The sequence below is a fragment of the Anomaloglossus baeobatrachus genome, chromosome 7, assembly GCF_048569485.1.
Source record: "Anomaloglossus baeobatrachus isolate aAnoBae1 chromosome 7, aAnoBae1.hap1, whole genome shotgun sequence".
NCBI lineage: Eukaryota > Metazoa > Chordata > Amphibia > Anura > Aromobatidae > Anomaloglossus > Anomaloglossus baeobatrachus.
Window position 1 is genome coordinate 59,205,525 of NC_134359.1, and position 23,157 is coordinate 59,228,681.

Below are 23,157 nucleotides of genomic sequence, written 5' to 3' on the forward strand. Positions count from 1 at the left end.
AGGCGAGTCCTTCAGGCGGCGGTTGCCCACCTGTAAGAGGGGGCCGTTTTCGGCTCCTTTTATTGAGGTATTCTTTTACCCACCCAGGGACTGCTCTTGGACGTCCCAATTGTCTGGGTCTCCCAATGGAGCGACAAAGAAAAAGGGAATTTTGTTTACTTACCGTAAATTCCTTTTCTTCTAGCTCCTATTGGGAGACCCAGCACCCGCCCCTGTGCCCTTCGGGCTGGTTGTTCTTGTGTGTACACATGTTGTTGATGTTGAATTGTTCTTTTGGTTCATGGTCTTCAGTTCTCCGAACATCCTTCGGATTGAATTTACCCTAGACCAATTTATAAGTTTCCTCCTTCCTGCTTTTGCACCAAAACTGAGGAGCCCGTGGTCCACGGGAGGGTGTATAGGCAGAGGGGAGGGGTTACACTTTTAAAAGTGTAATACTTTGTGTGGCCTCCGGAGGCAGAAGCTATACACCCAATTGTCTGGGTTTCCCAATAGGAGCTAGAAGAAAAGGAATTTACGGTAAGTAAACAAAATTCCCTTTTTCTTTATCGTTCCTTATGGGAGACCCAAACCATGGGTTGTATAGCTACTGCCTCCGGAGGACACACAAAGTACTACACTCAAACGTGTAGCTCCTCCCTCCGGGCTATATACACCCCCTGGATGACAATCTACCCAGTTCAATGCTTTGTGTTTCAGGAGGATACACACACTTGCATTCTCTGATATTTTTTTCATTTTTATTTTGATTTTCAAGATTTGGAAGAAAAGCGGGTCCAGTCTGGACTCCCGGCATGTCCCTTCACACCCCACTCTGTCGGCGGTGCTGTTAAGGTTGACTTTACAAGGCTGGAGCCTTCACATGCCGTGCTCCTTCACATCCTCTGAGAGGCTCTGGTTTGAAGTGGGAGCCGTCACGGTCCTCTCTGCTTGCAGGAGACCGGTCTCCATCCGCAGCCCTGTCTGGTTCCTGCTGGAAGGAGCGTTCACCCCCCCTCAGGGACTGGCCCTGCGTCTCAAAAGCTAAGTATTGAGACGTTTTTCAGGGGTCCCGGGTACTTTTATTAGGGGGACAGTAGGTGTTTTATCGTTACTGTAAGTTCCGGCCGGTTCTGGGGGTTTCCCCTCAGAACCGCGCCGAAGGTGCCTGCTCGTCGGCCGCTTTTTAAAATCTAGGCCCCGGCTTCAGTTTGGGCCTAGTTTCGGTTTCGGCTTCTCTGCATGTCATGCACACAGAGGCATAGCGTGGCGCCGCCCACCGCTCGGCCAGCAGAGGGGAGGGCACTCCTCTCTGGGGAGATGTTCCCTCCCCTGTATCTCTCTGCCCTCCGTTTTCCCGCTCTTGGCCTAATACCGCCCCCCTCCTCCTTCCAGCGCCATTTTCTCAGCGTTCTTACACTGGACGGCGCTGGATGCTGCAGCTGCTGCTGTTTAGGAGGGCTGACGCTTCACTTGGGCTTTGAGCTGTGGAATCCATAGGGCACACAGAGAGCGGTCTGGTAAGCCACAACCTCTGGTTGTGGGCTTTTTATTACACTCTCAGGACATTCTACAGGAGTGTTTGCTTGCTGCAGAGCTTCCACCTCAGCAGCATGTCTGTCACCCGGAGCAAGGCTGCAAACATGTACGCTATATGCACTGCATGTAAGCTCATTCTGCCAGAGCCAAGCACATTCCCACATTGTGATGCCTGTGCTAATATGGTTGTGTCTCAGCCTGGAGCCTCCTCAGGGGTCCCTCCGGCTGCTCCGGCCCCGGTGGCTGAACCCCCGGCTTGGGTAGCATCCTTTTCACAAGCTATTTCCCAGTCTTTTGCCGACTCCATGGGGCAGCTGTCCCGGACACTGCTGACCATGCATCAGCCCCCTTCTCAGGGTGCTTCTGCTGCTCCCAGCTCTGCAGAGCTCTCAGAGCATGTCCCAGGACCCCGTCATCCTAAACGGAGACGCAGGGACCCTTCTCCTTCCTCTTCCCACGGCTCTGATTCACGTGCCGAGGTACAGGGCGAGGAGGATTCGTTTACTGTGGGCTCAGACGCTACCTCTATGTACCCCATTGACTTGTCTGAGGGTGATGCGGATGTTAGTGACTTGATTGCGTCCATTAACTCCGTACTGAACCTCAACCCACCAGAGTCAGAGGAACAAGCCTCTCTGGTAGAGATGCACCAGTTTACCTCACCTAAGAAACCTAGGAGTATGTTTTTTTTTTTTTAACCACTCCAGCTTTCAGACCACTGTTACCAAGCCCAGGGCCTGTCCTGACAAACGTTTTCCGAAGCGTAGTTCAGATGACCGTTTTCCTTTTCCACCAGAGATGGTTAAGGAATGGGCCCAGTCCCCAAAGGTAGACCCTCCGGTGTCCAGAATCTCAGCCCGCACAGTCGTAGCTGTGGCTGATGGCACTTCTCTTAAGGATCCCACTGACCGCCAGGTTGACCTTTTGGCCAAGTCTGTATATGAGGCGGCAGGAGCCTCGTTCTCCCCGTCTTTTGCGGCAGTGTGGGCTCTTAAGGCAGTCTCTGCCTCCCTGGAGGAGATACATTCCCTTACCAGGGACTCTATTCCTGAGAGTGATGCCTTAACTTCTCAAGCTTCGGCTTTTGCATCCTACGCCATGTCTGCCATCCTGGAGGCTTCTCACCGCACGGCGGTGGCCTCCGCTAACTCCCTCGCGATCCGCAGGATCTTGTGGCTTCGAGAGTGGAAAGCAGACGCTTCCTCTAAGAAGTACCTTGTGAGTCTTCCTTTTGCTGGGTCCCGGCTGTTTGGGGAACAGCTGGATGACATAATTAAGGAAGCTACTGGCGGGAAGAGTACTTCCTTGCCACAAACTAAAGCCAGGAAACCTGTCCAGGGCAGGATCCAATCGAGGTTTCGTTCCTTTCGTTCCTCTAACTGGTCATCCTCTAAGCCCTCGACCTCGGCCACTACCGCAGCCAAGGATTGTAAATCAAACTGGCGAGCAAAGCCGCGTCCTCAAAAGACCGGAGGAGCCGCTGCCACTAAGGCAGCCTCCTCTTGACTATCTGGCTGCGCCAGCAACGTCCTTGGTCGGTGGCAGGCTCTCCCACTTTGGAGACGTGTGGTTTCAACACGTCGCCGATCAGTGGGTGCGGGATATCATCTCCCACGGCTACAGGATAGAATTTTCTTCCAGCCCGCCAAACAGATTTTTTCTGTCCACACCCCCCTGCTCCAAAGCCGCCGCCTTCTCTCAGGCCGTGGCATCCCTGCAGGCCAACGGGGTAATTGTTCCGGTTCCCGCCCGGGAACGGTTCAGCGGTTTCTACTCAAACCTCTTTCTAGTCCCCAAGAAGGACGGTTCCTTCCGGCCCATCCTGGATCTCAAGCTTCTCAACAAGCATGTTCAGGTGCGGCACTTTCGCATGGAATCTCTGAGATCGGTCATTGCCTCAATGATCCAAGGAGATTTTCTGGCATCCATCGACATCAGAGATGCCTATCTGCATGTGCCTATTGCGGTCTCACACCAGCGTTGGCTACGCTTTGCAATCGGAGAGGAACATTTCCAATTCGTGGCTCTTCCCTTTGGCTTAGCCACGGCCCCTCGAGTGTTCACCAAGGTCATGGCAGCAGTGGTTGCGGTCCTGCACCTCCAGGGGTTGGCAGTGATTCCTTACCTGGACGACCTTCTAGTCAAGGCCTCATCCAGTGTAGACTGCCAGCGGAGTGTCTCTCTCACTCTCGCCACGCTAGTTCAGTTCGGGTGGCTTGTCAACCTGCCCAAGTCCACTCTGACCCCGACCCAGGTACTTATGTACCTAGGGATGCAATTCGAGACTCTGCCGGCACTTGTCAAGTTGCCCTTAGTCAAACAGCAGTCCCTTCGTCTGGCGGTGCGCTCTCTGCTGAGGCACCGCCGTCATTCCATCAGGCACCTCATGCAGGTGCTGGGTCAGATGGTTGCGTCAATGGAAGCTGTTCCCTTTGCCCAGTTCCATCTGCGTCCCCTGCAGCTGGACATTCTCCGCTGTTGGGACAAGCGGATCTCTTCCTTGCACAGGCTGGTGGCTCTGTCATCACAGGCCAGGAGCTCCCTTCAGTGGTGGCTTCGGCCCCTCTCTCTCTCACAGGGACGCTCCTTCCTGACTCCGTCCTGGGTGATCCTCACCACGGATGCCAGCCTCTCCGGTTGGGGAGCAGTATTTCTCCATCACCGAGCACAGGGCACTTGGACTCCGTCCGAATCAGCCCTCTCGATCAATGTGCTGGAGATCAGAGCTGTGTTTCTAGCTCTCCTAGCCTTTCACCACCTGTTGGCGGGCAGGCACATTCGGGTTCAGTCGGACAACGCAACAGCGGTTGCCTACATCAATCACCAGGGCGGGACTCTCACAACCGTCTGGCGATGTTGGAGGTTCAACGAATCCTCCAGTGGACGGAGGACTCCAAGTCCACCATATCCGCAGTCCACATCCCAGGCGTGGAAAACTGGGGGGCCGATTATCTCAGCCGTCAAACCGTGGACAACGGCGAGTGGGCCCTGCATCCGTCAGTGTTCAGATCAATCTTCCGCAAGTGGGGCACTCCGGAAGTGGATCTAATGGCATCCCGGCACAACAACAAGGTTCCGGTGTACGTGGCTCGCTCCCACGATCCTCAAGCCTTCGCAGCAGACGCACTGGTTCAAGATTGGTCTCAGTTCCGTCTGGCCTATGTGTTTCCCCCTCTAGCGCTCTTGCCCAGGGTTCTGCGCAAGATCAGGACGGAGGGCCGTCGAGTCATACTCATTGCTCCGGACTGGCCCAGGCGAGCTTGGTACCCAGACCTGCTCCGTCTGTCCGTAGAGGTGCCGTGGCATCTCCCGGAACGCCCAGACCTTCTCTCTCAAGGTCCGTTCTTCCGCCAGAATTCTGCGGCTCTCAGATTGACGGCGTGGCTCTTGAGTCCTGGATCCTGACTGCTTCAGGCATTCCCTCTGAGGTCATCTCCACCATGACTCAGGCTCGGAAGTCTTCCTCGGCCAAGATTTACCACAGGACTTGGAGGATTTTCCTGTCCTGGTGTCGCTCTTCCGACCATGCTCCTTGGCCGTTCTCCTTACCGACCATCCTGTCTTTTCTACAGTCTGGTCTACAGCTAGGTCTGTCCCTCAATTCCCTCAAGGGACAGGTGTCGGCTTTGTCGGTATTGTTCCAGCGGCGTATCGCCCGACTGGCTCAGGTGCGCACCTTCATGCAGGGCGCATCTCACATCATTCCCCCTTACCGGCGGCCCTTGGATCCCTGGGACCTTAATCTGGTCCTCACGGCCTTACAGAAACCCCCCTTTGAGCCTCTCAGGGAGGTTCCTTTGTCTAGACTTTCACAGAAAGTTGTTTTTCTAGTGGCCATAACTTCTCTCAGGAGAGTTTCTGATTTGGCTGCGCTCTCTTCGGAATCTCCCTTTTTGGTGTTTCACCAAGACAAGGTGGTTCTTCGTCCGACTCCGAACTTTCTCCCTAAGGTGGTGTCTTCCTTTCCACCTTAACCAGGACATTTCATTGCCTTCTCTATGTCCGGCCCCTGTGCATCGTTTTGAGAAGGCGTTGCACTCCTTAGATTTGGTGCGGGCGCTCCGAATCTATGTGTCACGCACCGCCGTTTTTAGGCGGTGCACCTCACTTTTTGTGCTAACCACTGGTCAGCGCAAGGGTCTCGCTGCTTCTAAACCGACCCTAGCTCGTTGGATCAGGTCGGCTATCACCGATGCCTACCAGTGTTCTCAGGTGCCTCCTCCTCCGGGGATTAAGGCGCACTCGACCAGAGCTGTCGGTGCCTCCTCGGCTTTCAGGCACCAGGCTACGGCTCAGCAGGTTTGTCAGGCTGCCACGCGGCAAAAAGCGCATCCGGCTACGTTTTTTTTGTACTGCATATGCTCAGTATTAAGCCACATCCGTCAAAAACCGGACAGGCCGCATGGAAAAACGTATGCAATGGATCCGGTTTTTTTTCGCCGCATCCGTTGCATAGGTTTTTGAGCTGGATTGTGCCGCTCAGCACAGACCGGATGTGTGAAAGCAGCCTTAGCCAGATAGGTGACCCTGGCTGCTGCATTAAGGATGGACTGTAGAGGAGAGAGTCTAGTTAGGGGGAGACCAATTAATAGAGAGTTACAGTAGTCAAGGCGAGAGTGGATCAGGGCCACGGTGAGGGTTTTTGTCGTTTCCATTGTGAGAAGGGGCAGATTCTAGAGATGTTTTAGAGGTGCAAAATCTGCTTTATAACCCACTGCAAAAACATTTGGAAACCTCTCCCTGTTCAATTCTGCAGATAATCTATCAGGTTTTTTTTCTGACAAACTCTTAAGCTGGGTTCACACATAGCGACAACGACGTCGCTGTTACGTCACCATTTTCTGTGACACAACAGCGACCTAGTAAGTCGCTGGTATGATCGCTGCTTAGCTGTCAAACACAGCAGACACAGCAGCGATCATAACGTCACGCGTTGCTGTGGAAGCCATGCTGCACTTGGTAACTAAGGTAAATATTGGGTAACCATTATCCGATATTTACCTTGGTTACCAGCGCACACGCTTAGCGCTGGCTCCCTGCTTTCCTTGCCAGGGTACACATCGGGTTAATTACCCGATGTGTACTCCGGCTACGTGTGCAGGGAGCCAGCATTAAGCGGTGTGCTCTCACGCTGCCATTGTCGGCTCCTTGCTCATGTAGCTGGAGTACACATCGGGTAATTACCCGATGTGTACTGTAGCTACGTTTGCAGGGAGGAGGGAGCTGGCACTTGCAGCATGAGAGCGGTGGACGCTAGTAACTAAGGTAAATATCGGGTAACCAGGGAAAGGGCTTCTTGGTTACCCGATGTTTATCGTGGTTACAGCTTACCACAGGCTGCCAAACGCCGGCTCCTGCTCGCTTCAGTTCGTCGCTGTCACACACAGCGATGTGCGCTTCACAGCAGGAGAGCGACGAGCAAAAAATGAAGCAGGACATTCAGCAACGAGCGGCGACCTCACAGCAGGGGCCAGATCGCTGCTGGATGTCACACACAGCGATAGCGACGGGACGTTGCTGATACGTCACAGAAAATGGTGACGTAGCGGCGACGTCGTTGTCGCTGTGTGTGACACCACCTTTAGAAGTGGAGTGTGATGGAATCTCCTCCAAACTATGCATTGTAACATCAAAGGCTGCAGGGAAATCACCCTTTAAGGGTATGCGCATACAATGTCATCTTCAGGCAAATTCCGCCTTGAACCCACCTGAAAAAAAAAAATGCTTGATAAAAGTTAAAAACAATTAACATATACACAGCAATGTCAAAACTCATTGCTGTGCACATGTTCTATTCTATTTTATTTATTTTTTTTTGTTTCTTTTAATCATTAAAGGGAACCTGTCACCACTTTTTTGGCGTATAAGCTGCAGCCACCACCACCGGGCTCTTATATACAGCATTCTAACTTGCTGTATATAAGCGCCCAGGCCAGGGGTATAACATAAATACTTTATAATACTCAACGGTCGCTCTGCGGTGGAATAGGACCTAATGAGCGTCTCCGTTGTCCTGTGCCGGAGCCTCCTCTTTTGGCCATCTTCGTCCTCTTTCTGAAGCCTGTGTACATGACGCGGATACGTCATACACACTCGCCGGTCCTGCGCAGGCGCACTACATTACTTTGATCTGCCCTAATGCCATTATGCCCACACCACAGGCTGCAGGAATCGGACATGGGCCCTGTCATTTCAGCCAGGTATATTTATTTTACATTGTAACGTTTCAGAGAAGAGAAATCATACATTTTAAAGGGAATCCGACAGCGGGTTTTTGCTACCTCATTTAAGGGCAGCATAATGTAGGCAAAGAGACCCTGAATCCAACGATGTATCACTTAGATTACTGGGTGCAGCCATTCTGAGACTATCACAATTAGATTTGGCCATGTAGCAGAGCTGATAGAGCTGTGCCGCCCACACCAGGTTCTGTGTAGAGATTGTACATTGACTGTGAGGTATCAATCAGAGGAGGGGTGTGCCGGATTGCCGTGCACGTGACTTTGTAGTGTGAGCAATGATAAGGGTTATGCTGCTTAAACTAACACAGCAACTATACAACAGATCTGACTGTGACTAGTCAGGCATCCCTGAATTCTATGTTTTAACCCTTGCAGCATGCGGTCTTCAGCTTACATAGCAAAAACCTGCTGACAGATTGCCTTTAAAATCCAGATGCTGACCATGCGGCTTGGGCAACTAGTCCAAGAGATCAGTCCCTGGTGGCTTCTTCCCACCCCGCTCCCCTGGATTGACAGGTGTTCCCCTATATACACCTGTAAGCAGAGGCCTGTTGGTGATTGAGCGGAGCACAGAGATGCCACAGGGCACCTGCCTCTTGGACTAGCCCCAATGCGGCTTTTAAATATTTGCTTTCTCTGAATTATCGCAGCATAAGACATACCAGTCCAAATGACAGAGCCAGTGTCTGATTCTTACAGCCTGCGCTTCGGGCAGCTTATATCAGCTGTCGGGTTCCCTTTAAAGAGGATGTAATATGATGTGTGGGGCTTAATCGGGCGACCCCATATCTGTCAGCCGGCATTCGATGCTACTTTTATTGTTTTTACACTTTTTTTTTTTTTCTTCTTCTTTTTTTCTATCCTATAGCCTTGTTTGTCCCCTCTTATCAACATTTTATATGTTCACGCTGCAGGCTCCTTATATATTTCTTGCCTAAGGATCTCCAGGATGTTGGGTGTTGTGCATTCCTAAGTATCACTGTCTGACTACTATGTGATATTGCTAAAGCTTCTTACTTGATTTTTTTTTTTTTTTTTTGCTCCGCTGTCCTTATACATAGACTGCACTATGGGGGCCTGGGCTGGGTTGAAGGGAGCACACAGTCTTACCTGGTGGGTACCTGGGTGATTATTTATATATATATATATATATATATATATATATATATATATATATATATATATATATATATATATATATATATATATATATATATATATATATATATATATATATATACCGTATATGCCGGCGTATAAGACGACTGGGCGTATAAGACGACCCCCAACTTCTGCCCTAAAAATATAGAATTTGGGATATACTCACTGTCCATCTGTCATAGTGCCACCGCTCCCTCCGATCTGCTGCACGGAGGTGAGGGGCCGGGCAGCAGATTGGGGGGAGCGGTGGCACTGTGGCAGATGGAGGGTGGCAGCGGATCGGGAGGTGTGGGGGTGAGGGTGCGGGCAGGAGATCGGGGAGACAGGTGGCAGATCGCGGAGGGCAGCGGCGGCGGCGGATCGGGGGCGGTCACCGGCAACAGGTCCACTGTGATTGGAGAAATCGGTCACAAGGCCGATCTCTCCAATCAGAGCATTGGAGCTGGGGGAGGGTGATCCAGTGAGGTCACCCAGCTCCAGCCAATGGCCAGTGCTACAGCTGCACTGGCCAGGGCTGGATTTTAATGTTTCAGTCATTTTAAATGGCTGGAACATTACAGTGGCTGTGATTGGTTGAGCGGCGTTCGTCAGCCAATCACAGCCTCCGTAGGTCCGGGGAGGAGGCACCACCCCTCCTAAGGTCAGGAACAGGTCCCCTCCTCCCCGAATCTGCGGTTTTTGGTAACATATTGTAGTCACCGCTGTATATCTGGCGTATAAGACGACCCCCCACTGTAGCCATTATTTTAAGGGGGTAAAAAGTCGTCTTATACGCCAGTATATACGGTACATATATATTTCGGATTATAAGACGCCGTTTTCCTCCCAACAATGTGGGAGGAAAATGAGGGGTGCGTCTTAAAATCCGAATATAGCTTTACCTGGGGGTCCTGTCCATGCGGCGATCGGGTGCCTGTGGCTGCGTGCAAGCGGCCGTGTACCTGTGCCTGCATGCGGGCGGCAGCCGGGTGCTTGTGTGCGGGAGGCAGCCAGCACCGACAGGCCCTCACACAGGCACCCGACTGCCGACTGCACGCAAGCACAGGTACCCGGCCGCTTGCACGCAGGGTGTGCGGGGCTGGTTGCCACTGTGCGTGCGGCGGGCGGCTGTGCAGCAGGTTACCCAGTTTGTCCGCAGTCCCAGTTGCAAATGATGGCGCCGTAAGCGGGCGCGTGCCCAGATGGAGCTCTTGGATGAGAGCCCCATCTGCGTACGCGTCGCTCGGGCAGTCAGTGCGTGCACAGATGGAGCCCTTGGATGAGAGCTCCATCTGCGCATGCGCCGGTCCAGGCGCCATCATTTGAACCGGGACCGCGGACACTCACCCGCTGCCGCCGTCACGGACGCTGACGCAGCACCTCCCGCCGTGCCTGCCAGCACAACCTCTGCCTCCTGTGACCCCGCTTTACCACCACTGTTGTCCCCCTCCGGTAAGACAACACCGTAGTATAAGACGGACCCCATTTTTATCTTTTTACCTTTTTTTTTTTTTTATGTCTAAATTTGGGGTGCGTCTTATAAAGCGAAAAATACGGTACTTGTTTTGAGTCCAGTGGGGCATATTTCACCTTGTGGGTGATAGGAAATCTGTCTCATAAATGCTATACGCCGTCTCAAATCCGGTTTCTTAAGAATATTTACGGTAGCACTCTGCAACTATATGACTGGGTTTTTTTTTTTTTTAGCAGATATGTTTTTGTTTCCGCAGGTATGTTCAGAGCTTCCAGGAGATAGTTGATTTTAAAGACAGAAATACAGATGATCCCGAAACGGTCAGACAGTAAGTATGCGGTTTTGTTTTCTCTAGAAGCAGCGCTGCTCTTGTCCATGGGATGTGTCCGGTATTGCAACTAACCTACTAATTTTCCAACCCATCTCCTCTGCTCTGATTTAAGCTGTTCGTGTTCAGATAGGAGACCAAGAGGGAAGGGATTACAGGCAACCTGTCACTAGATTTGGGGCCTATAAACTGCGGCCACCACCAGTGGGCTCTTATATAGAACATTCTAACATACTGTATATAAGAGCCCAGGCTTCTCTGTAGAACGTAAAAAATGCTTAGGGGTCCGGTCCAATGGGTGTCACTACTCTGCGGTCCAGCACCTCCTTTCTGCTGTGATCTCCATCCTCCTTCTATCCAACCCAGGCCAGCATTACGCTCCTGCGCAGGTGCACTTTGATCTGCCCTGCTGAGGGTAGATCACAGTACTGTAATGTGCAGGCTCGAGGAAAGCTTTAAGACCGCCTGCACATGTGCACCATAATACTTTGAACTACCTTGAGTAGGACAGATGAAAGTGCGCCTGCACAGGACCGCACACCGGTCACCATGTGTGGATAACATGGGACGCGTCATGCACACGGATCTTAGAAGGAGGATAGAGATCGCAGCAGAGAGGAGGCGCCGGACCAAGACTAGCGACACCGATCAGACTGTACCACTCCCTGGGTGAGTATAATAAAATTTGTTTTTTACATTCTACACTTTAGCCTGAGCTCTTATATACAGTATTCTGGAATGCTGTATATAAGGGCTCACTGATGGTGGCCACAGCTCTTAAGGGACAGGTTCACTCTCAGTGCAGAAAGCCAAGGACTCTACATAAGTGTATGATCACTGAGCACTTGCAAGGAGAATTAAAACAACAAAACATAGAAATTTTGCAACTTTCTCACTGGAGCTGCTTTAGAGACATCTAGTTCTGTACAGAAGTCTTTTCAGCAGTTACCTTTATCTTCAGAGGCGGGATCACATTGATCATCCAAATAGTTTAAAAAAAGTAATGTTACATTTTCCCCCTGCAGCGTATATTGTGAGACAAAGCCATTTATCTCCTTCGTGCTTCCTGACGTACATTATATATGTTAGTGTCAGCATGTAGATGTATAAGGTGGGATTAGGAGCTCCGTACAGGGCAGATATCGACTATGTTATGTGGCCAGGGTCTGCAACGACTGGAGCTAGCTCCAATTGCTGCTGTTTTTTAGATGCCACTATGTTGTGGGCTTTATGTTACACCTATATATATGTAGAAATAATCACCCTTTTTCCAACTCCAATTCTGCTATAATTCTAAAAGTGTGTAGTATAAAAATTATTAAATAACTGAAATAGTAAATATGTAAAGAAAAACAAAATTTGAAATGCCAGCATTATTATTATTTTCTTTGTCGCTCCATTGGGAGACCCAGACAATTGGGTGTATAGCTTCTGCCTCCGGAGGCCACACAAAGTATTACACTTAAAAGTGTAAACCCCTCCCCTTCTGCCTATACACCCCCCCCCCGTGCATCACGGGCTCCTCAGTTTTTATGCTTTGTGCGAAGGAGGCACACATGCACGCAAGCTCCACAATTTAGTCGGCAGCAGCTGCTGACTATATCGGATGGAAGAAAAGAGGGCCCATAACAGGGCCCCCGGCATGCTCCCTTCTCACCCCACTCTGGTCGGCGGTGCTGTTGAGGTTGAGGTACCCATTGCGGGTACATAGGCAGGAGCCACATGCTGTTTTCCTTCCCCATCCCTTAGGGGCTCTGGGTGAAGTGGGATCCTAATCGGTCTCCAGGCACTGGGACCGTGCTCCCTCCGCAGCCCCTGGGGGAATCTGCTTGGACAGGAGCCGGGTATCGTCAGGGACAGGCAGCGACTCTGAGGTACTCTGTGTCCCCTTGGGGACGGCACATATAGCGCCTGTGTTATACACGCTGCAGCAGCTGCTGGGTGTGTTAGTGCGCCGGGACTACCGCGCTGGCCGCGCTTGTTTGCCGGCCGCGCTTGTAACTTTACTCCCCGGCTTTTGCGGCCTAGTACCACATATTCCCGCCCCCGGCCCTGCCAGTCAGGGGAAGGGCGGGACGCTGCACTGGACGTCAGCGCTGAGGGCTGGAGCATACTTTGTATCCTCCTCCCCCCTCACTGAGCACCGTGGGGCACCAGATTCCCGCACTTTCTAAAGGCACGCCCACGGCCCCCTCCTCCCCACAGAACGCTGGCAGCCATTCCTGTCAGCACTTCTGACGCTGGAGAGGAGAGACAACACAGCTTTGGGAGGCCCAGGCAGGGAATCTGGTGGTCACACAACCGCTGCGGGCGGTCGGTAAGCCGCACCTGTTACTAGGTGCTGGCCCCCCTGGGTGCCGAAGTGTATATTTATATGCTTATAATCTATACATTTACTTTGTACGGCCACACTGCTTGTTTTTGGCTATATACCCTCCCTGATTGTACTCAGAGGAGACAACAGCATGTCGCAATCCAAGGGAAAGGACTCATCCTTACCCCAGTACAAACCAAACAGACCTCAACAACGGAAGGTACAATCGAGGTTTCGGTCCTTTCGGCCCGCGGGCAGGTCTCAATTCTCCTCATCCAACAGGCCACAGAAGGGTCAGAGGAACTCCGATTCATGGCGGTCTAAGTCACGTCCTAAGAAGAACGCCGGAGGGACCGCTCCCAAAGCGGCCTCCTCATGACTTTCGGCCTCCTCAAACCGCATCCTCGGTCGGTGGCAGGCTCTCCCGCTTTTGCGACGCCTGGTTGCCACATGTCCAAGACCGATGGGTGCGAGACATTTTGTCTCACGGTTACAGGATAGAGTTCAGCTCTCGTCCTCTGACTCGTTTCTTCAGAACATCTCCTCCCCCCGAGCGAGCCGATGCTCTCCTTCAGGCGGTGAGCACTCTGAAGGCAGAAGGAGTGGTGGTCCCTGTTCCCCTTCAGCAACGGGGCCACGGCTTTTACTCCAACTTGTTTGTGGTGCCAAAAAAGGACGGATCTTTCCGTCCCGTTCTGGACCTAAACCTGCTCAACAGACACGTGAAAACCAGGCGGTTCCGGATGGAATCTCTCCGCTCCGTCATCGCCTCAATGTCCCAAGGAGACTTCCTAGCATCAATCGACATCAGGGATGCTTATCTCCACGTGCCGATTGCATCAGAGCATCAGCACTTCCTACGTTTCGCCATCGGGGACAAACACCTTCAGTTCGTGGCACTGCCTTTCGGCCTGGCGACAGCCCCACGGGTCTTCACCAAGGTCATGGCAACAGTGGTAGCAGTCCTACACTCTCAGGGACACTCGGTGATCCCTTACTTAGACGATCTGCTTGTCAAGGCCCCTTCTCAGGTGGCATGCCAACACAGCCTGAATATTGCTCTGGAGACTCTCCAGAGATTCGGGTGGATCATCAATTTCCCAAAGTCAAAACTGACACCGGCCCAATCACTGACATATCTTGGCATGGAGTTTCATACTCTCTCAGCGATAGTGAAGCTTCCGCTGGACAAACAGCGTTCACTACAGACAGGGGTGCAATCTCTCCTTCGAGTCCAGTCGCACCCCTTGAGGCGCCTCATGCACTTCCTAGGGAAGATGGTGGCAGCAATGGAGGCGGTCCCTTTTGCGCAGTTTCATCTGCGTCCACTTCAATGGGACATTCTCCGCAAATGGGACAGGAAATCGACGTCCCTAGACAGGAACGTCTCCCTTTCTCGGGCAGCCAAGGCCTCCCTTCAGTGGTGGCTTCTTCCCACTTCGTTGTCGAAGGGGAAATCCTTCCTGCCCCCATCCTGGGCGGTGGTCACGACGGACGCGAGTCTGTCAGGGTGGGGAGCGGTCTTTCTCCACCACAGGGCTCAGGGTACCTGGACTCAGCCAGAGTCCTCCCTTCAGATCAATGTTCTGGAGATAAGGGCAGTGTATCTAGCCCTAAAGGCGTTCCAGCCGTGGCTGGAAGGCAGGCAGATCCGAATTCAGTCGGACAACGCCACGGCGGTGGCATACATCAACCACCAAGGCGGCACACGCAGTCGGCAAGCCTTCCAGGAAGTCCGGCGGATTCTGCTGTGGGTGGAAGCCACAGCCTCCACCATCTCCGCAGTTCACATCCCGGGCGTAGAAAACTGGGAAGCAGACTTTCTCAGTCGCCAGGGCATGGACTCAGGGGAATGGTCTCTTCACCCGGACGTGTTTCAAGAGATCTGTTGCCGCTGGGGGAAGCCGGACGTCTACCTAATGGCGTCCCGGCACAACAACAAGGTCCCGGCATTCATGGCACGTTCTCAAGATCACAGAGCTCTGGCGGCAGACGCATTAGTTCAGGATTGGTCGCAGTTTCAACTGCCTTATGTATTTCCTCCTCTGGCACTGCTGCCCAGAGTGTTACGCAAGATCAGGTCCGACTGCCGCCGCGCCATCCTCGTCGCTCCAGACTGGCCGAGGAGGTCGTGGTACCCGGATCTGTGGCATCTCACAGTGGGCCAACCGTGGGCACTGCCAGACCGACCAGACTTGCTGTCTCAAGGGCCGTTTTTCCATCTGAATTCTGCGGCCCTCAACCTGACTGTGTGGCCATTGAGTCCTGGATCCTAGCGTCTTCAGGGTTATCTCAAGAGGTCATTGCCACTATGAGACAGGCCAGGAAACCAACGTCCGCCAAGATCTACCACAGGACGTGGAGGATCTTCTTATCCTGGTGCTCTGATCAGGGTTTTACTCCCTGGCCATTTGCCTTGCCCACTTTTCTGTCCTTCCTTCAATCCGGAATGGAAAAAGGTTTATCTCTCGGCTCCCTTAAGGGACAAGTCTCGGCGCTCTCTGTATTTTTTCAAAAGCGCCTAGCCAGGCTTCCACAGGTACGCACGTTCTTGCAGGGGGTTTGCCACATAGTCCCTCCTTACAAGCGTCCGCTAGAACCCTGGGATCTGATCAGGGTGCTAACGGCTCTTCAGAAACCACCTTTCGAGCCAATGAGGGATATTTCTCTTTCACGCCTTTCTCAGAAAGTGGTCTTCCTAGTGGCAGTCACATCGCTTCGGAGAGTGTCTGAGCTAGCCGCGCTGTCATGCAAAGCCCCCTTCCTGGTGTTTCACCAGGACAAGGTGGTTCTGCGTCCAGTTCCGGAATTTCTCCCTAAGGTGGTATCCCCTTTTCATCTCAATCAGGATATCTCCTTACCTTCTTTTTGTCCTCATCCTGTTCACCAATGTGAAAAGGATTTGCACTTGTTAGATCTGGTGAGAGCACTCAGACTCTACATTTCTCGTACGGCGCCCCTGCGCTGCTCGGATGCGCTCTTTGTCCTTGTCGCTGGCCAGCGTAAAGGGTCGCAGGCTTCCAAGTCAACCTTGGCTCGGTGGATCAAGGAACCAATTCTTGAAGCCTACCGATCTTCTGGGCTTCCGGTTCCTTCAGGGCTGAAGGCCCATTCTACCAGAGCCGTGGGTGCGTCCTGGCTTTGCGACACCAGGCTACGGCTCAGCAGGTGTGTCAGGCGGCTACCTGGTCGAGTCTGCACACTTTCACGAAACACTATCAGGTGCATACCTATGCTTCGGCAGATGCCAGCCTAGGTAGGCGAGTCCTTCAGGCGGCGGTTGCCCACCTGTAGGAAGGGGCCGTATTACGGCTCTATTACCGAGGTATTATTTTACCCACCCAGGGACTGCTTTTGGACGTCCCAATTGTCTGGGTCTCCCAATGGAGCGACAAAGAAGAAGGGAATTTTGTTTACTTACCGTAAATTCCTTTTCTTCTAGCTCCAATTGGGAGACCCAGCACCCGCCCCTGTTCCCTTCGGGCTGTTGTTCTTTTGTGTACACATGTTGTTCATGTTGAATGGTTTTCAGTTCTCCGAACATCCTTCGGATAGAATTTACCAATTTATAAGTTTCCTCCTTCCTGCTTTTGCACCAAAACTGAGGAGCCCGTGATGGACGGGGGGGTGTATAGGCAGAAGGGGAGGGGTTTACACTTTTAAGTGTAATACTTTGTGTGGCCTCCGGAGGCAGAAGCTATACACCCAATTGTCTGGGTCTCCCAATTGGAGCTAGAAGAAAAGGAATTTACGGTAAGTAAACAAAATTCCCTTCTTTCCATTCAAGCCCACACACAAAGATGCAATAAAAAGCTCTCATAACTGGTGACATTCTACCCTGAAATGGCATGAATTAAAGGGACCCAATCACCAGGATTTTCGGATATAAGCTAAAGCCAGTAAAATAGAAATCTTTATTGCAAATATTATTAAAAACAAGGATTTAAAAAGAAGAGGACACTGACAGAACGTCCGAGGTTGTCAAAAGAAGAAGCTAGACGCGAAACGCACATAGGGGTACTTTAGGCTCCCTGGTTGTTCTTTTATTCGAGCACACGCACTTCCACAGGTGTTCATCCTGGTTGCTTCTCCCCTCTATAGTTGGTCTTTATTCTGGTCTTTGCTTTGCCACAACACCATTTTGGTGTACCCTCTGTAGCCATATCATTCTTTTGATAGTATTTATTCTTTATTATCTTTGCAGCTGGTCTGCTGTTTTGAATATGCCAATTCGGTATTTCTTTGTCGCTCCATTGGGAGACCCAGACAATTGGGTGTATAGCTTCTGCCTCCGGAGGCCACACAAAGTATTACACTTAAAAGTGTAAACCCCTCCCCTTCTGCCTATACACCCCCCCCGTGCATCACGGGCTCCTCAGTTTTTATGCTTTGTGCGAAGGAGGCACACATGCACGCATAGCTCCACAATTTAGTCAGCAGCAGCTGCTGACTATATCGGATGGAAGAAAAGAGGGCCCATAACAGGGCCCCCGGCATGCTCCCTTCTCACCCCACTCTGGTCGGCGGTGCTGTTAAGGTTGAGGTACCCATTGCGGGTACATAGGCAGGAGCCACATGCTGTTTTCCTTCCCCATCCCTTAGGGGCTCTGGGTGAAGTGGGGTCCTAATCGGTCTCCAGACACTGGGACCGTGCTCCCTCCGCAGCCCCTGGAGGAATCTGCTTGGACAGGAGCCGGGTATCGTCAGGGACAGGCAGCGACTCTGAGGTACTCTGTGTCCCCTTGGGGACGGCGCATATAGCGCCTGTGTTATACATGCTGCAGCAGCTGCTGGGTGTGTTAGTGCGCCGGGACTACCGCGCTGGCCGTGCTTGTTTGCCGGCCGCGCTTGTAACTTTACTCCCCGGCTTTTGCGGCCTAGTACCGCATATTCCCGCCCCCGGCCCTGCCAGTCAGGGGAAGGGCGGGACGCTGCACTGGACGTCAGCGCTGAGGGCTGGAGCATACTTTGTATCCTCCCCCCTCACTGAGCACCGTGGGGCACCAGATTCCCGCACTTTCTAAAGGCACGCCCACGGCTCCCTCCTCCCCACAGAACGCCGGCAGCCATTCCTGTCAGCACTTCTGACGCTGGAGAGGAGAGACAACACAGCTTTGGGAGGCCCAGGCAGGGAATCTGGTGGTCACACAACCGCTGCGGGCGGTCGGTAAGCCGCACCTGTTACTAGGTGCTGGCCCCCCTGGGTGCCGAAGTGTATATTTATATGCTTCTAATCTATACATTTACTTTGTACGGCCGCACTGCTTGTTTTTGGCTATATACCCTCCCTGATTGTACTCAGAGGAGACAACAGCATGTCGTCCGCAAAAAGCAAGGGTGCCAAAGCACAGGCTTACTTTGCAACCTGTACCTCATGTGCGGCTATGCTACCTGCAGGTTCCACCTACCCTCATTGTGTGCAATGCTCGGCCCCTGTGACACTCACTCAGCCGGAGCCTCTGCTACTGGTGGCCCAGGTGGAACCACCTGCTGCCACTGTCCAGGTGACAGGGATGGAGTTTGCAGTATTCGCTGACAAACTTTCTGAGTCTATGGATAAATGGTCTGCTAAGATACTAGAAGCCTTGCAGTCCAGACCGGTAACACAGGTCCCGGGCACTGTTGAATCATTGACCCCAGGCCCCCCTCGGTTGGAGCAGCAAAGTGCTCTTGGGGCGGCTCATAGGTCCCACGGTGAGGTCTCCGATACGGACCGCAGTCCCAGACCGCCTAAGCGGGCTCGCTGGGAGCTTCCCTCGACTTCATCACACTGCTCAGGGTCTCAGCAGGAGGACTCTCTAGAGGATGAAGCGGAGGTGGCAGATCAGGACTCTGATCCTGACGCCGCTCTCAACCTGGATACACCTGAAGGGGACGCCATAGTAAATGACCTTATAGCGTCCATCAATCAGGTGTTGGATCTTTCTCCCCCAGCTCCTCCGATTGAGGAGTCAGCTTCTCAGAAGGAGAAATTCCATTTTAGGTTTCCCAAACGTACAATGAGTGCGTTTCTGGATCACTCCGACTTCAGAGATACAGTCCAGAAACACCGAGCGTTTCCAGATAAGCGCTTTACTAAGCGCCTTAAGGACACACGTTATCCCTTCCCCCCTGACGTAGTCAAGGGTTGGGCTCAGTGTCCCAAGGTGGATCCTCCAGTCTCTAGACTGGCGGCTAGATCCATAGTTGCAGTGGCAGATGGTGCATCACTCAAGGATGCCACTGACAGGCAGATAGAGCTCCTGATGAAATCCATCTATGAAGCTATAGGCGCGTCCTTTGCTCCGGCATTCGCAGCCATATGGGCACTCCAAGCTATCTCAGCTTGTCAGTCTGAGATTAATGCAGTCACACGTGCCTCTACTCCGCAGGTTGTGTCCTTAACATCTCAGGCGTCGGCGTTTGCGTCCTACGCCATGAATGCGGTCCTGGACTCTGCGAGCCGTACGTCGGTAGCATCCGCCAATTCGGTGGCAGTCTGCAGGGCCATGTGGCTACGGGAATGGAAGGCAGACTCTGCTTCTAAAAAGTTCTTAACCGGTTTGCCATTTTCTGGCGACCGCCTGTTTGGCGAGCGATTGGATGAAATCATTAAACAATCCAAGGGAAAGGACTCATCCTTACCCCAGTCCAAACCAAACAGACCTCAACAACGGAAGGTACAATCGAGGTTTCGGTCCTTTCGGCCCGCGGGCAGGTCTCAATTCTCCTCATCCAACAGGCCACAGAAGGGTCAGAGGAACGCTGATTCATGGCGGTCTAAGTCACGTCCTAAGAAGAACGCCGGAGGGACCGCTCCCAAAGCGGCCTCCTCATGACTTTCGGCCTCCTCAAACCGCATCCTCGGTCGGTGGCAGGCTCTCCCGCTTTTGCGACGCCTGGTTGCCACATGTCCAAGACCGATGGGTGCGAGACATTTTGTCTCACGGTTACAGGATAGAGTTCAGCTCTCGTCCTCTGACTCGTTTCTTCAGAACATCTCCTCCCCCCCGAGCGAGCCGATGCTCTCCTTCAGGCGGTGAGCACTCTGAAGGCAGAAGGAGTGGTGGTCCCTGTTCCCCTTCAGCAACGGGGCCACGGCTTTTACTCCAACTTGTTTGTGGTGCCAAAAAAGGACAGATCTTTCCGTCCCGTTCTGGACCTAAAACTGCTCAACAGACACGTGAAAACCAGGCGGTTCCGGATGGAATCTCTCCGCTCCGTCATCGCCTCAATGTCCCAAGGAGACTTCCTAGCATCAATCGACATCAGGGATGCTTATCTCCACGTGCCGATTTGCATTAGAGCATCAGCGCTTCCTGCGTTTCGCCATCGGGGACGAACACCTTCAGTTCGTGGCACTGCCTTTCGGCCTGGCAACAGCCCCACGGGTCTTCACCAAGGTCATGGCAACAGTGGTAGCAGTCCTACACTCTCAGGGACACTCGGTGATCCCTTACTTAGACGATCTGCTGGTCAAGGCCCCTTCTCAGGTGGCATGCCAACACAGCCTGAATATTGCTCTGGAGACTCTCTAGAGATTCGGGTGGATCATCAATTTCCCAAAGTCAAAACTGACACCGGCCCAATCACTGACATATCTTGGCATGGAGTTTCATACTCTCTCAGCGATAGTGAAGCTTCCGCTGGACAAACAGCGTTCACTACAGACAGGGGTGCAATCTCTCCTTCGAGTCCAGTCGCACCCCTTGAGGCGCCTCATGCACTTCCTAGGGAAGATGGTGGCAGCAATGGAGGCAGTCCCTTTTGCGCAGTTTCATCTGCGTCCACTTCAATGGGACATTCTCCGCAAATGGGACAGGAAATCGACGTCCCTAGACAGGAACGTCTCCCTTTCTCCGGCAGCCAAGGGCCTCCCTTCAGTGGTGGCTTCTTCCCACTTCGTTGTCGAAGGGGAAATCCTTCCTGCCCCCATCCTGGGCGGTGGTCACGACGGACGCGAGTCTGTCAGGGTGGGGAGCGGTTTTTCTCCACCACAGGGCTCAGGGTACCTGGACTCAGCCAGAGTCCTCCCTTCAGATCAATGTTCTGGAGATAAGGGCAGTGTATCTAGCCCTAAAGGCGTTCCAGCAGTGGCTGGAAGGCAGGCAGATCCGAATTCAGTCGGACAACGCCACGGCGGTGGCATACATCAACCACCAAGGCGGCACACGCAGTCGGCAAGCCTTCCAGGAAGTCCGGCGGATTCTGCTGTGGGTGGAAGCCACAGCCTCCACCATCTCCGCAGTTCACATCCCGGGCGTAGAAAACTGGGAAGCAGACTTTCTCAGTCGCCAGGGCATGGACGCAGGGGAATGGTCTCTTCACCCGGACGTGTTTCAAGAGATCTGTTGCCGCTGGGGGACGCCGGACGTCGACCTAATGGTGTCCCGGCACAACAACAAGGTCCCGGCATTCATGGCACGTTCTCAAGATCACAGAGCTCTGGCGGCAGACGCATTAGTTCAGGATTGGTCGCAGTTTCAACTGCCTTATGTATTTCCTCCTCTGGCACTGCTGCCCAGAGTGTTACGCAAGATCAGGTCCGACTGCCGCCGCGCCATCCTCGTCGCTCCAGACTGGCCGAGGAGGTCGTGGTACCCGGATCTGTGGCATCTCACGGTGGGCCAACCGTGGGCACTGCCAGACCGACCAGACTTGCTGTCTCAAGGGCCATTTTTCCATCTGAATTCTGCGGCCCTCAACCTGACTGTGTGGCCATTGAGTCCTGGATCCTAGCGTCTTCAGGGTTATCTCAAGAGGTCATTGCCACTATGAGACAGGCCAGGAAACCAACGTCCGCCAAGATCTACCACAGGACGTGGAGGATCTTCTTATCCTGGTGCTCTGATCAGGGTTTTACTCCCTGGCCATTTGCCTTGGCCATTTTTCTGTCCTTCCTTCAATCCGGAATGGAAAAAGGTTTGTCTCTCGGCTCCCTTAAGGGACAAGTCTCGGCGCTCTCTGTATTTTTTCAAAAGCGCCTAGCCAGGCTTCCACAGGTACGCACGTTCCTGCAGGGGGTTTGCCACATAGTCCCTCCTTACAAGCGTCCGCTAGAACCCTGGGATCTGAACAGGGTGCTAACGGCTCTTCAGAAACCACCTTTCGAGCCAATGAGGGATATTTCTCTTTCACGCCTTTCTCAGAAAGTGGTCTTTCTAGTGGCAGTCACATCGCTTCGGAGAGTGTCTGAGCTAGCCGCGCTGTCATGCAAAGCCCCCTTCCTGGTGTTTCACCAGGACAAGGTGGTTCTGCGTCCGGTTCCGGAATTTCTCCCTAAGGTGGTATCCCCTTTTCTCTATCGTTTCATTGGGGGACACAGGACCATGGGTTATGCTGCTGTCACTAGGAGGCTGACACTAAGTAGACATGAAAAGTTAGCTCCTCCCTAGCAGTATACACCCCGAGCCGGAGGCGGGCTCAGATCAGTTTTTAGCTTAGTGTCGTAGGAGGCTGATGTGGGCCGTCTCGGCCCCCTCAGCCACTTGCTTTTTTGCGTTTTTTCTCTTATTTCGGCGCCGCTCAGCGCTCTCATACCTGTCCTTTTTTCTCTATGCAGGTATTTTCGTCACTCTTACTCCGCAGCCCTGTCGGTACCACTCCCCAGGGTCGCAGGGGTTTGAGATCTTGGGCCCTCTCCCCCGTCCGCCCCCGCTGGTACCACTCCCGGGGGTGTTCGTGTGGGCAGGTTTGTCGTGGGCACCCCTGATTCGCCCGGAGGTATCACCCCAATGGGCCTACAGGGGCATTCAGCAGGGATGGATTATTGGCAGCGCGCTGTGTTTTGACGGGCCCTCACCGCTGCTCTCTGCTGCTGGGGGCTCCTTCCCCCATCATGACGTCCACTTCCCTGCCTTGTACACGTTCTCTCCCGGAGTCTGCCGTCTCCCAGGGCGAGGGCACTGTTCACAGGCAGGGGCTGGGTGCCCTGCCTGCACCGCTTCCATCGCTGGACCTCCGCCGCCGAGTCAGGTAGGACAGTTCCCACTCCCTGCCCTCCTCCTCGGCCGGCCCCTAACTTTAGTCCCCGGTCTCGGCCTAGCCGCGCTTGCACCTTAGCCACGCCCCCCGCCGCAGCGCTGTGACCGCCGCTTGTCTGGCCCAGCCTCCCCCCACCCTGCAGCCCCCTGGCTGATGGTGGAGGCGGTTACTTTCGGTT

The 23,157-nt window shown here is 53.1% G+C and overlaps 1 protein-coding gene across 1 annotated transcript in view; it reads left to right on the top strand.

Annotated features, from left to right (window-relative positions):
* PDK1 (pyruvate dehydrogenase kinase 1) overlaps positions 1-23,157 on the top strand; it is a 92,367-nt gene that overhangs the window by 16,824 nt on the left and 52,386 nt on the right. The window contains exon 3 of the mRNA XM_075317331.1: positions 10,631-10,702. Coding sequence (XP_075173446.1) covers positions 10,631-10,702 — 72 coding nt within the window. The remainder of the gene's footprint in view (positions 1-10,630; positions 10,703-23,157) is intronic.